This window comes from Manacus candei, unplaced genomic scaffold (assembly GCF_025592945.1).
Source record: "Manacus candei isolate 608988 ecotype Guabito, Panama unplaced genomic scaffold, ASM2559294v1 h1tg000028l, whole genome shotgun sequence".
Classification (NCBI taxonomy): Eukaryota; Metazoa; Chordata; class Aves; order Passeriformes; family Pipridae; genus Manacus; species Manacus candei.
Window position 1 is genome coordinate 9,061,930 of NW_026138076.1, and position 14,381 is coordinate 9,076,310.

At 39.8% G+C, this 14,381-nt stretch overlaps 1 protein-coding gene across 4 annotated transcripts in view; it reads left to right on the forward strand.

Annotated features, from left to right (window-relative positions):
- ATP10D (ATPase phospholipid transporting 10D (putative)) overlaps positions 1-14,381 on the forward strand; it is a 45,507-nt gene that overhangs the window by 21,260 nt on the left and 9,866 nt on the right. For all 4 annotated transcript variants that reach the window (XM_051789908.1, XM_051789911.1, XM_051789910.1 and 1 more), the window contains 9 exons: positions 57-309; positions 3,429-3,664; positions 4,318-4,506; positions 6,538-7,150; positions 8,534-8,640; positions 9,535-9,661; positions 11,022-11,206; positions 13,090-13,399; positions 13,987-14,063. In XM_051789908.1, the coding sequence (XP_051645868.1) occupies positions 57-309; positions 3,429-3,664; positions 4,318-4,506; positions 6,538-7,150; positions 8,534-8,640; positions 9,535-9,661; positions 11,022-11,206; positions 13,090-13,399; positions 13,987-14,063 (2,097 nt within the window). The remainder of the gene's footprint in view (positions 1-56; positions 310-3,428; positions 3,665-4,317; positions 4,507-6,537; positions 7,151-8,533; positions 8,641-9,534; positions 9,662-11,021; positions 11,207-13,089; positions 13,400-13,986; positions 14,064-14,381) is intronic.

Below are 14,381 nucleotides of genomic sequence, written 5' to 3' on the forward strand. Positions count from 1 at the left end.
TTTGTAACTGGCCAAAGACTTTGGTTTTATTTAATCTCCATGTTTTATTTTGACAGGTCTTGATCCCAGTTTCTCTCTATGTTTCAATTGAAATTGTCAAACTGGGACAGATCTATTTAATACAGAATGACATTGATTTTTACCATGAGAAAACAGATTCAACTATTCAGTGTCGAGCACTGAATATTGCTGAAGACCTTGGCCAGATTCAGTATATCTTCTCTGACAAGACTGGAACCCTCACTGAAAATAAAATGGTTTTTCGGAGATGCAGCATTGCAGGACAGGAATATTGCCATGAGGAAAATGGTAAGACACTAAACCTGTGTTCACATGGGTCATTTTTCCAACATGATACCATTTTGATACCATGAATGTAATATCCTTTACTTGCTCTGGAAGAAATCATGACTACTATGTTTTGTTTCTCTCCTTGAAATATTCAGAACCCAGAACACTGGAAAATTGCCCATCTAGTCTTTCCTCTCTTTTTTTTCTTTCCCCAACTAGAGTGCCAGTGCTTACCTAGCATTTTAGGGTTTAAACATACTGTTGACTGACATAGCAATATACCAGCTTTATATAGTATATCTTAAGGCTGCAATTCAACATACTTTTGCCCTTGAGGATACAATAACATAAATGAATTACATGCTTAACAGTATTAATACATTACTTAACAGTAATTTTAAGGTACAAGTCAGTCACGTGTGTCCATATGTGTGTTAATGCAAAGATAAGTACCTCCATCAAAAATGACTGTTGTATTCTTACTTATATCTTACACACAGCTGTTTATTGTTAGCCAAAAATTTACCAGGTGGTGTTAACGGATAGTTGCTATCTTATTGTCTAAAAGTGTACCATCTTTCAGTATACATACCATGAGAGCCAGCTTGAAGCCTTATGGGAGCCAGGAGAAGATACAACTCCAGACACAAGAGAAAACTGGGCAGAGTGACACGAATTATTTAGTAGCTATTTTATTAATTATATAAAAACACAAAGTTTTTGTTACAGTTACCATGTGTAAGTACTAGCGGCTGCAGACCTTCGCTCTTTTGCTGGTAGGCAATGCAAGCATTCCATATGAGATCAAAGGGGAGGTGCTGACAGGTGGACATGTGAAGCACAGCTGTGTATTAAACCCCCTTTGTGGTATTGGTGGGTTTGCTGCCAGATAGAGCTGCTCACAACTGCGAGCAAAAGGCACACCCTGCTGGCCACAGCAGTGAATCAGTTCAACCCTCCTTTTGTCACAGGACCAGATGGTTGCAAACAAACTTTACAGCAATTTCTGCACATATTTTGAAAATGTTATGGTGTGGCTGTCCAGATAATTCTTTAGCTTTGCATGATTGTACTGGGAAGGATGGCTACAGCAAAGTGAGAAAAAAATATTTTTAAGTCTCAAACTTGGTGAATGAACAACTTAGATAAGAAGTAGAATGTATTTTCAGAGCATTTCCTATAGGAAGGAAAAGTATTTCAGAAGAGAAACCAAGCAGTAGTGTGAATGATGCAACTGTAGCTGATTCAGGTCTCAGTGTGCTAGGGAAAGTATGTCTACATGTACTTTTCTATGTAGTTCACATAGAGTTATCTTCCAAAATTATTAGTGTGTTAGTTATGTTCATAATTATTTCCTCCTACACCCTGTTTTTTTCCTGGAGAATAAGCATAGGTTTCTTCCTAACAAATTAGAAATTATATGAGCCCTGAAAATCACTTTATGAAACCTTGGTAGGTCCTGTGGTTTAGCCCCGCTTTGTATTTGTTCAGTTGCATAGAGCTGCTGCTTGCAAGGCTGCTGCTACACAGGTTAAGAGTTGCAGTGCAACACAGTACAGTCCTTTGCATACAAGCCACCTAGTCTAGACATTTATCTCTGTGTTTATATCTATGACCCAGGGTAATGGGAGCACATGAGGGAAGCACACAACAGCAATGCCTGTGATTCAGTATAGTCCTCCATATAGGTGCCCCCATGCGGTGTTCTCTCTAAAGTAACAAGTGCCTCTTGCACCATGGCGGTAGAGCAGTCTGGTTTTACAAGAGGTGACACATGTCACTTCAGACAGAGCATGCAGTTCTTCTCAACAGCCTAGAAGCTTAATGGAATGGGCATGTTGTCCAAACCTGCCTCTGCAAAATAAGTCACTGGCGTTGCTTTCTAGTAAAAGGTATCAATGCCTCATATGGGATATTGTATTTGGTAGTTGTGGAGAGCCACAGTTTGTTACGTTCCCATCTATCTGTTTTTTGAAAGAATTACGTTACTAATTTCATGTTGACAATAGGGAGATGGCCTCCCAAGGAAGGTGTAAGCTCTGGTCTCTCTGCTTTCCTTGGCTCATCAGAGTGGCAAGATGAGAGGATTCTTTCATTTATGTTCCAGAAACAGAAGACAAAAGAAAACATGGAAAACCTAACAGGGTAGCAAATCTGGTACCTCATTTCTGGAACATAGCTAAGCTCCTGTGCTTTGCTAGGAGGAAAAGGACTCACAAGTGACATAACAAACCTATTTCCATCTCATTTTGAGCAACAGAGCTGGGGACTGAACTGTGGATAGGTTTTATGTTTACATAAAACAGAATAATATTACAGTTTTCACTTTTTCCTGTACAGTAGCTACCACTTGAAATAAGAAAGAAATAGGGAATTAGAGGTGTTGCTGGATAAGTCTGTGTGTTAATGTTTTGTTTTTCCTAGGATGCCATTGTTTGTATTCATACTTCAATGAAATAAATATGCAACACACAATCCTCAAAACAATTTTTCCATGCTGTCTGTGGATTTTAGGTACTGAACTGCTAGTGTATGCTCACTGCATGCTGTTTTCACAGTGAGAGGTAAAACGTTGAAACCTGAATAGTGTACACTGATCCAGTGCTTTCTGGATTCAGATTTCAACTTGTGACATGTCATCAAACACTGTTTGAGAGCTCCAGTGTAAACACTTGGGTATGTTCTTGATCAAGTACATGATAGCATAGGAGTGTTTCCATTTGCTATAGTGGTTCTTTACAGCACTGACCTTCCTGTGGGGCATAGAACCGCATTTATATCTGTGGTGCAGTTGCCCTTCACTTGAAGACTATTATTTGGTTCCCATCAGTGTGCCCTTCTGAAGACTCTGTAACTCCAGCTAATTTTACTGTTTCCATGTGACATGTTGTCTAGAAACCTCATCATTCTTGCTTCCTCTTCTGGATTCGGTCCAGTGGAATGGTGCTCTCGAAGTGCAGTGTCCCAAACAGGAAGTCAGTGTGACGGCTTCCTACAGGTTGTGGATTAATGGTGGATTACTCTTAACTATATATTAAATTCCTTATTTTAAAATTTTGGTTCCTGAACCTTTAGGCAGTGTTTTAGACAAGTTTCTTTTTGCTCATGGAACAATAATTTTGTTTCCCTTTCCTTAGCAAAGAGGTTGGAATCCTATCAAGAGATGGATTCAGAGCATGAGGATTCAGTTGATTGTCAGTGTGGCTCTTCAACACATATGTCAAAATGGCAGAGGCACAACTGCAGAGCTGTGTGTGAACCTTTGAACAGAAAGTCTTTGAACCAGTTGTCTGGTAGTTACCCTGCATTCATAAGGGAAGATGGAGCAGGTGGTGGTCCCCACTCAGGACACATGGCTTTCAGCAGTCCCATTGTAAGTAAAAGCTGTTGGGTTTGATGCTAAATTTCTGAAGTAACTCATTAGGGAGTATCTTTTTACCCTCATTTGATCAAGAGTGCTTGTCATTTAAGAAATCCCCTCTCTCTCCCCTCAAAATCAGAGCCTGTCATGATGGCTTGGCAGCATCCTATTTGCACCTGAATTGCAGATACTCATTGAATCATGAAGGTGTATGCTTTGGTTCTTGCTGCTGTGAGTCCATGACCACTCCAGATGAAATTGCCAACTTCATCTTAATAACAGTTTGTTCTTTTATTTTAAGAAGTTTCTAGAATTTTCTTTTGTTTTTAATAGGAAATATCTAGATGATCAATATTTATTTGAGGTTATGAGAGGCAAAAACTCTGCTTCTGTACCTGAAGGTGTCTAAATAGCATTCATCATACTTAATCTCTGTAGAAGTGTCTGTGAACTAAGACCTTACTGTTTACCTCTTTGGGCATGAAGTTTTCCATTTTCAATAGACTAGCATAAGGCAGTGAAAGCGCCAAAGTGTTTCTCTGTTTCCTAGTACAACTAACTTAGCACAGGAGGGAAGTTGTTCATTCATTCTTCTGTAACTGATTTAATCTTCAGAGACTGAGATTAATCTTATAACCTAATGGACATTGTTCATTTCATAATAGGAAACGGATGTTATACCAGACACACAGCTGCTGGAGAAGTTCAGTCAAATTTCTTTTCATTCCTATCAACAGTCAGAAGAAGCTAGCAGCAAGTTATCTTTGGAGACAATGTACATCACTGACTTCTTTCTTGCTCTGGCAATCTGTAATACTGTTGTGGTTTCAGTCCCCCATCAGCCACGTCAGAAGGTAAGAAGGCTTCACTTTTGGCTTTTGGCCATATTTACAAATAACCAAGCTCCGTTTTGGTTTGATTACAAAAGGAAGAAAACAATTAACTGGCAATTAAATAATTATCCTTTTATCCTCTTAGTTTGTCCTGTTAGAAAAAGAAGGGAATTACTGTAAAGCTACAGAGTGCAATGAGTTAATGTATAAAACAGTGTTGGTAACTTGGCTTCCATCTTTTTGTTTCTGTGTATAGACTGTTCATAACTTTTACAAGACAAATTTTGAGATTGAATTGCCATTGTAACTTTTTTCTATAATCTGGGTTTTTTTCCTTGATATGGGCATAGCTTCCTTTAAGAATACACCAACACTTAGGCTACCTTTACAAATAGGTTACTCTTGGCTGAAAGATAAGAATAATCTCAGGAGATTCCCAGAATATTGGAATTAAGAACACTCTTCCCTGTTCCCTGACTATTCAAATAGAGCTTCAACAAAAACATGGAAGATCAATTTTTTAAGTATATTAATCTGAAGAAAAAATGCTTTACAGTGTGACATAAACTGGTCTCACCTTGAATTGACGGTGCATTTGCTAGATTGTCCTGCTTCAGTAATCTGGAGTGACTACTCATTGTTTTCAGAGCACACAATCTAACTTTATATTTAAAGATACTACTATTTTTTTCAAATCTTTGGTTTTTTTTCAGGGTGGGATTTTCATAACCCCATTTTTTACCAGTTTTGACTGTGTTGCAGGATAATTCTCAAGTTCAGCTTCGATTTCCTTCCCCCATTCTTTGGTGATTTCCATTTGTTGACTTTGTCTTTTGAAAAAAATATTAATGGCACGTGAAGGACTAGATTTTTGTGTCCATCTAGGCAGTGAACCTACAATGATGGCTGGAGACATTCCCAAAACATATCCTGTAGGATATGAACTACCTCCTGTGTATAAATAAACCTGGTATTTTACTGTGCTTCCAAGCATTCCCAGAAAGTGTCATAGGAAGCCTAGAGGTCCATGTGTGGATGGGGCACCTGAGTTCATAGTTTATGGTTAGCTATTCCTTAAATGCGATGAAGAAAAATATAGAAGTGAGAGTGTACAGGTGAATATTCAGAAATATTCGGAGATATTTCTGAATAACTTTCTAGCAAAGTAGAAGATCTCCAAGCACTGGTAGGAAAGCTGAGAAGAGCAATGTGGCATGAGGTTTCTGAGTTCACAATTAGAGAATGAATGAAAGAGCTCAAGGCAACAGCAAATTTCAGTGTCGCATTAGGGAGGGGTAATGTTCCTAATCTCTATTTCCATGATGTTGAACGGAGACACATTACAACTTGCTGGAATGGTGGTAGAACTGAAGCCAGAGTCTGTCCTTAATTTATGCTTTTCAGTGGCAAAAGAACATGTTTTCTGGTAACTCATTCTTAGCTTTTCAACAGCAGTGACAAAGGAGTCAGCCTTGCGTGCCTTGTTCCTCTGTTGTAAGCTGTTAGCTTACTAACTGTTCTAAGTAACAGAAAGCCAATTATTTTGTAACATTGAGGAAAGAGGAACTGACCTTTAATTTAAAACATTGAAAAAGTATTGATAAGGTACTGTGTTTCTAACAATTCTTGTAGCTAGTTACTGTGAGGGGTATGGAGTTGGTTTATTCCTCACAAATATCTTCTAATTCAGAACAAGGATTAAAGTGTTCAATTCAGTTTGCCACAACTTTTAAAAGTTACAATGTCATACTAACTCTTTTCGTTACTGAAAGTTCTAAAAAGAAGTATTGTGTAGAGTCATGAATCAGACTTGAAACACATCCAATTTTCAGACCTGAAGTGTTTTTACAGCTTGCAGGAGCTGTTTAGTGTACTTGTGTGTTTATATGTTTAGTTGAACTGCCCATCTTTAATACAGGCAGTCAAACTTGTGGTAAATTTTAAAATACTGCATTCATTAAGAAACATACATAGTTTGTAAGCTGTCCTTCTTTAATATAATAAAATATGAAGAATTTAACATAAATGCTTTCTCTAACTATTCTTTTCCAGATGAGACTCTCTTCACTGGGTAGGATGCCTATTAAATCGCTTGAGGATATCAGGCAAATGTTCCAGAGGCTGTCAGTCCGGAGACTTAGTTCCTCCCCACTTCCAAGTGTGAAGGAGTCATCATCTGAAAGCCCCAATAGTTTTGTGAGAAAACTGTCTATTTTCAGAATGAAACTGGCCTCACCTGCTTTGGATGGAGCTGCTCACAGAGCTGGTGAACCTCACAATACTGACAGCCCAGAAAATTCCCAAGTGCCTCAGGAACTAGATATGGTGAATGTAGCTGGCTGTGAAACCAACAGTGCTGTGTCATCTATTGAGTTATCCCCCTTACCTAAACTACGTTATGAAGCTGAAAGTCCAGATGAAGCTGCTTTGGTTCATGCTGCCAGGGCTTATAAATGCGTTTTACAGTCTAGGACTCCAGATCAAGTAACTGTGGACTTTGCAGGTCTGGGATCTTTAACGTTTCAGCTTCTGCATATCCTGCCTTTTGATTCACTGCGGAAAAGGATGTCAGTGGTGGTTCGGCATCCAGTCTCCAACAAAGTGGTGGTGTACACAAAAGGCGCAGACTCAGTCATGATGGATTTGTTGAGAACTGCATCTGAAGGTATCTGTAGAACTCGTAATTCTTTGCTCACCTTGTACATTCTTCAGTACAGGTGAAAGATGGCATGATTCATGAGAGGAGACAAGTGAGCAAGCAGAAGTATTATCTGTGAACAGTCCTTGTGGGGAGCCCAGAAAGGTAGCACTGCATGTCACCTAGATATATCTGTGCCGTGTGCTGGTGTGGGAACTGCAAAGAGAGAAGCAGCTGTTAATCAAAGAGTTTAGTGGTGTCTTAAGCAGACCCTTTGGAGCCAACTGAAGTATTTCCAGTTGCAAAGTAAGGTCATCTGCACGAGAGTTGGCTTCTGCTACACAGTGAGTGGTGTTTATTAGAATGAGATAGTCTCTAGCCTTTACCTATGTTAGCGTTTCTCAACTTTTGGAGAGAGGTGTCAGGAGCAGATGTCAGCTCTCAGAGTGTTTTGATTTTTTTTTTCCTCAGCCACTCATTATTTCTGTGTTTCTAGATGTAATAATAATATCTGCTGGGCCCTGTTGTGTGGAGGTAAATGTTTCTGAATGGGCCGCAGGAGGGATGCACCAAGCACGTTGTTTAAGCTCTGACTTATTCATACGCCGTAGCAAATGGTCACTGATTTTTAACTGAGGGGAGTAAAGAGAAAATATTACCTGTGTATATTAGAAATAAATACCTAAGTATATTTAAGTTCAGAAGATGTTCCAAGGTGGTGGTGGGGTTTGTTTGTTTTTATGGTTTGAAAAGTAATATAAAGGAATTATATTTAAAGGCTTGCTTTCTGCAAAAGGAAGTTTGGTTTGTATGATGTATGAAGAGGAATGTTTCCAGTTTCAAGAGTGGATTTTAACTTGCCCAACATAAGCCATCTAAAGTTTAGACAAAAAGCCTCTGTAGGCTTTCATCTTACTAGGGGAGTAATTTCATTCTTGAGGTACCTCGCCTTACTTTGTTTCTCAAGGTAAACTTGGAACCTAACTTTTGCATCTCCGAAGTTAGGTGAATTGAATGCCTGTCTGAATAGTCCACCCCTTAACAGTTATTTTTATCAAAGCTTTTCAGTAACTGCCCTTTTGGGTCCCTCCCACTAGACCAGTAACAGTAAAGCTTCTTGACTATTTGTGGCCCAGTTCATTTTAGAAAATAATTTTTTTTAGAAAAAGATTTTGATACAAAGCAAAGACATATCAGTACCAGATGGGTTCATCTGCACTGCTTGTGCAGACTGGTGCACTGCATGCTCACTATAGAGACAGCACATGGTGGAAACATGAAGATACATTCATAGTTAAAAGTTTAAACATTTTGGTGTTTTAAGAACGTATTTAGACCTTCAAAATTTTCCACAAAATTTAGCCTAAACAAACATGTTTTATTTGCTTTCTCTTTTTTTGTGTGTGATAGCATGTACTAATAATTCAGAAATTGAAGAGAAGATTAAAGAGAGAACTCAGCAGCATTTGGATGACTATGCCAGAAGAGGACTGCGCACTCTTTGTATTGCTAAGAAGGTATTCCTTTTAATACATACTTTGAAGAATGTTTGCAGTCTGTGACCAGCCTGAGAGGTATCACCAGTGGAGCAAACATCACAGCTTCTAAACGGATTCTTCCATTGCCCCACTTTGTTTATCCTTATGTTCTTTCAGAAGGAATCTGTAAGATAACCCAGATCAATTCCTGACTTCTGTTGGATTACCATAGTTGTTGTCAATTTAGGATCAAGCAGCTTAACAGCCCAATTGTGAAACAGGGGTTGTTAAATACTCTGATTTTTCTTTAAGAGTCCTAAGCAGACCTCCTTGTGCGAATCTTACCCTGGTTGGAATTTCAGGCACAGAAAACAAATTAAGTCACACGTGTTTTATTGATGTCACAAACAGTTTGAAATGTTACAAACTCTAGATGCAGAACTTAAGTGATGTTTTGAGATTCCACTTTAAATTCAAAGCTGATCAGAAGTAAATTTCCTTAGGGATTGAAACAGGCAAGGAGCCTCTTTACAAAGCCTTATGTAAAGTGAAAGAACAGGCTGTGTAGTTGCGCAGTCATCGAGCTGTACTCAGCTGTGCAGTGGTTCTGTGGCTGTCTCAGTGCTGCAGTTAAAGAGCAGTAGGGAGAGAATACTGTGTCCATGGACTGCTACCTTCCGTCTAAGTGGAAATCTGGCAGGCAGCTCCAGGAACCCGCAGGGTCCCAGTGAGTAGGCTGGGTAAGTAATTCAACTCTCTGAACACTGTACTAAATCCAGGGACATGTTGGAGCACATGTCAGAGCAATGCTCTGCCAGGGGCTGCACTTCTAGGCTCAGGATGTGGGCAGCAGAAGTAACCATGAGAACACTTCCGAGGCACCATTGAAAACACAGTATAGATACATGCCGGATGTTTTCTCTCCCTGTGTAGGTGATGAGTGATGCAGAATATGCAGAGTGGTTAAATCATCATTTTTTAGCAGAAACCAGTATTGACAACAGGGAGAAGCTGCTGCTTGAATCTGCCACGAGGCTTGAGACAGAACTAACTTTGCTCGGTATGTAGAAAATGCTGTAACCCCCAGGAAACAGCTTAGGATGTTCATAATTGGAATTTGCTTGTAGAGAGCTGTGCTAATCTCAATTTGTGTAACACATAGCTTTCTACAGACCTAGAATTTATTGTCACTCCTGAATTTTCATAAGTCTCACTAGTAAATTTGTACTAGTAAAACACTCTGAAGACAGCTGGTACTCTTCTGTTGTTTGTAAAGGGTAAACTTTTTTTTACTGATTTTTTTTTTTTTTGTAATCATTACCATTGTATTTTTCTGTGTTCACTAGAGTTTTTAAATATCATTTTAATAAGCATATGAAATGATAATAACAAATCACAGGCCTACCTATGCAAACATTCAGAGATATCCCACTTCTGGATGTGTTTTCCATCAGTGTTGCATTTGTGGCACAGCAGGTATACTTGTGCTGTGTCCTTCTGTAATGATATGGAGCTGGGAAGTCAGGCATGCTTCTGCAGGAACCATTCTTCTGAAGGTCATTCAACTGTGCAGAAATGAAATAAAAAAATGTTTCAAAAGGTGTGTAAAAGGGTAACTGCAGACTGGCAGTAAAGGCAGCTCATGCTAGAAGCTAGAAGCTGAAGAGAGACGGGTCCTATTGTGTAAAAAGGTGTTACTTCCCTCATTTTGTGCCATATCTGCTTAGTACAAATGCCATAAACCTTGATACTAAAAAGAGTTCTGGAATTACTGGCTTCAGTTTCTGGAGAGAAGCCAGAGGAGTGCTGCAAACTGATGTCATTTTAAGGATATACAGGTACCCTTTGGCACTAAAGCCAGCAGAGAGAAGTCTAGCTGCTGTGGGGTCCTGCTGTCCTGCAGGCCAAGGCATTTTTTTTTGCTTGTGTCTCTGGTGTGATAGTAACCAGTATGGGTTGGCCCTAACGTTAAATGGAAGTGAGAACAAGGATGTTAAATGGCTTCATACAGCCAAGGTGCTTGCTTAATCTCACTCTCCCTCCCTCCCTCCCTTAATCACTCACTCCCTCCCCTCTGTCCCTCCCTCCCCCCAGCTCCTTCAATCCCACCCTCCCCCCCTTAATCCCTTAATTCGACCCACCCTCCCTCTCTGCATCCTTCCCCCCCTGCATCCCTCCCCCCTCCCACCCTCTCTTAATTCCATTTTCCCTTCCTCCCTTAATCCCCTAATCCCACTCTCCCTCCTACCTTCACTCCTCCCCCTCCCTTCCTCTCTCCCCATCTCGCTCCCATTTTCAAGCATTTCACAGTAGGGTGTCTAGTTTTGGATGTGGGTATGCAGAGAACCATCTTGTCCTGTCACTCTTGCAGCATCTTGGAAATAACAACAGCACTAATCCTTCTGCTTGTCTAAATTAAGGTGCCACTGGCATTGAAGATCGCCTGCAGGAGGGTGTTCCGGACACGATACAGGCATTACGGAAAGCGGGAATAAAAATATGGATGCTGACAGGTGACAAGAGAGAGACAGCTGTCAACATTGCCTATGCTTGTAAGCTGCTGGAACCAGATGACAGAATCTTCAGTCTTAAATCACAAAGTAGGGTGAGTGGAAAATTAGATTTTCTTCTCTGCTGAAAAATTCTGTTAGGCTGTACCACAGGACAATATAGAGAAACAAAATGTTCTCTGCTTTCTCAACCAAAGACAGCATGATTTCTTGGAACATGAAAATACTGGAAAACTAATGGTTTCCTTCCATGTGGGTAACATGTGAAATCTTTTCTATGTATGTAACATTTGTTTCTTTATATACAGTCCCTAAATTATGATTAATTATTTCAATTAAGACTGCTTAATTTCCCATTATGATAAGTTAGGGTGTTAACAAGGCCCCAGGTTGTGCCAGGGGAAGTTTAGGTTGGATATTAGGAAAAGTGTCTTCACCAAAAGGATTGTCAAGCATTGGAACAGGCTGTCCAGGGAGGTGGTTGAGGCACCGTCCCTGGAGGTGTTTAAAAGGCGTGTAGGTGTGCTGTTGAGGAACTTGTTTTAGTGGTGGACGTGGCAGTGTTAGGTTTATGGTTGGACTGGATAACCTTAAAGCTCATTGTCAACCCAAATGATTGTATGATTCTGTGTTATTAGACATTTCAAATGGCTGTGAGTTATAGCATATTAGCAGTATGAGAATTACTGTTAGGCAAATTCTATTGAATTAAGTTTTATGTTACTTTCTGTAATACTTGCCTTCAGCCCTGGTTGTCTCACAAAGATATAGAAGGAATAATCTCATTGAAGTACATTGCACGCAATTCAAACTAATCTGTCAACACTTTTATCAGAGAAAAAACCACCTTCTCCCTCACAACCCGGTAATTGAATTGTGTGATAAAGAGTGGTTAAAAATGCTGGTTTGGATAGCAAGTTTAATCCTACTTCATCATTTCATCCTCTTGTGGTTGCTTATAAAAAGCTGGTTTTCAATTAATTTTTATCAATTTTGGATTGCTTACGAAAGAGATTGCTGGTAAAGCCAGTGTATGAAATGTCCCTCCTCAGAGCAGCCATAAAACCTGAGGCTTCTCCAAAATGTGGAGGAATTTTCTAAGATCTTTCATTTTTCTTTGTTTCTCTTAAGAGAAACACGTTACTTAAGAAATATAGTTTGTATTTCTTAAGATGCCATAAAAGATAGTGTGGCAAGTAGTAACTGGGGGTAAAATAAAGTGAAAAATAAAGGATGTTAATGCAGTTGTGTTTGAGGAAAGCTTGGAATTTGATTTCTGGTAACACTTCTCTCTGTTTTTTTTTTCCCGACTGGGGAATGAGTATCTTACTTGACAGTGGGAACTGAGCCACTTTTGGAGTAGTGATCCCTCTAACTGGGTTTTGAAACAAAAAATAGGATTTGGTACTGTTGCATTTCAAAGTAAAATAATGAGAACATTTGTTCTTCTGTATGGCATGGACTTACATATATTGATATCAATAAACTTTTGGGCATCTTATGTTGATTCTGACAAGCTAAAAAATTCTACCGGACCAGTTCTTCAACAATTCACTGCAGCTCACCTGTAATCTGATTTGAAATGCACTTTTGGCTTTGCATGCTAGACAAAAGAAATCTAAGGAGCAAAAGTTTTTTATGAAAGCTGTACTAACATTACAGAATCCTTAACAGTTGCTTTTCCTGATAGTCTGTGAAGGTTTTCTGACTTGCTTCAGTTTTTTCCCTTCTCCTTATGCAATACCCAAGCCAATCTGCTTAAGCAAAGTTATATCACAGACCCTTTTATTAACAACGGACTGCATCCTTAGTGATTTTAAAGGGTTATTCAGGCTCATGTCTGAGCCTTTCTGGATTAAAGAGAAATGCTATACAAGGGCTGCATTTGACCTTTTCTCCGTACGTATTTTATGAATTGAAAAGGGAGCCAGAATACAAACAGTATTTAATAAGTTGCCTTTCTTTTGTCTTTAATTAGGATGTCTGTGCCTTGGTAATGAGCAAAATTTTAGAAGACATCCAGAAGAATGCTTCTGCCAAAAAAAACCCCAGTCAGAGGCTTGGAAATGTCTCTACAAGTCCCTCCACCCAAGCTGCAGGGTTCAGTGCAGGCCTGGTTATTGATGGAAGGACTTTAGAGCATGTCCTTCATGACAGCCTACAGAATATTTTCTTGGAACTCACAGAAAAATGTCGGGCTGTAGTCTGCTGCCAAGCCACACCACTACAGAAGAGCGTCCTGGTCAAGCTGGTGCGAAGTAAGCTAAAGGCAGTGACGTTAGCTGTAGGTGAGTCCTGTGGTTATCCTTCTTCCTCTGAAAAGAAGTAGAAGCCAGTTTCTTCTCTCCTGTATTTTGTTAGTGTCTGTAACAAAATTTGTTTTGCAAGCAAGATAATCTTTGAACCGTAGTTGTCTCTAGCATAAGATGCTGTTAGTCTTCTGAACTAGCAAATTTAGTCCATAAACTTACAGTAATCTAAAGCAATAAGAACAGCATCAGTCATGCAATGTTATGTAACATGTGCAAAGCAGCAAGTAAGAGGGTTTTCCTTTCCATCACAACCCCCCAAAATAGGAAGGCAGAGGGGATATAACTGGCTCTGATTTAAAACACCCATATTTTCTGTTCTGGCATGCCAACTAGATTCTGGCAAAAGGAACAGCTATTATCCATTTGGAGAATATAGCTCAGTTCAGTCAGGCCTTCCACTTACTAATCCTCTTTTCCTTAGCGTTTTCCATAGGCTGCACTGTTGGCCATAAAAATGTTTTTCTCTGAACTCTCTGGAGTGTAGTATTTGTCTTTTCCTGCCACATCCATAGCGATGTGATAGCCTGCAAAGCTAGTTTTGATTCTCCCTCTTTTCTCTATAGGTGATGGTGCCAATGACGTCAGTATGATCCAGGTGGCTGACACTGGTGTGGGAATATCGGGCCAAGAGGGCATGCAGGTAGTGTATCCAAAGACAGCTGCAAATGACGTCAGGTTCCATTTTAAATCACTTTGGAGTGTACACTGGAGACCCAGCAGCTCCACAGTCTACACCCTTACACGGGCAAGACTTTGCAACCTGAGCTCGCAACCTGAGCTCACGCCCTGGTCTCAGCATTCTGCCAGGAGCAATCAGAAGCTGAATGCTGCAGGTCAGGCTCCAAACAACAGATCTTTTTGCCTATCACTGAGCTCCCAATTACTCATGTCCTGCAGGGAAATGAGCAGCCTAAGTGTCAGTGATTTCTGTGCACTTGTGTGGTAATAATGGCAACAG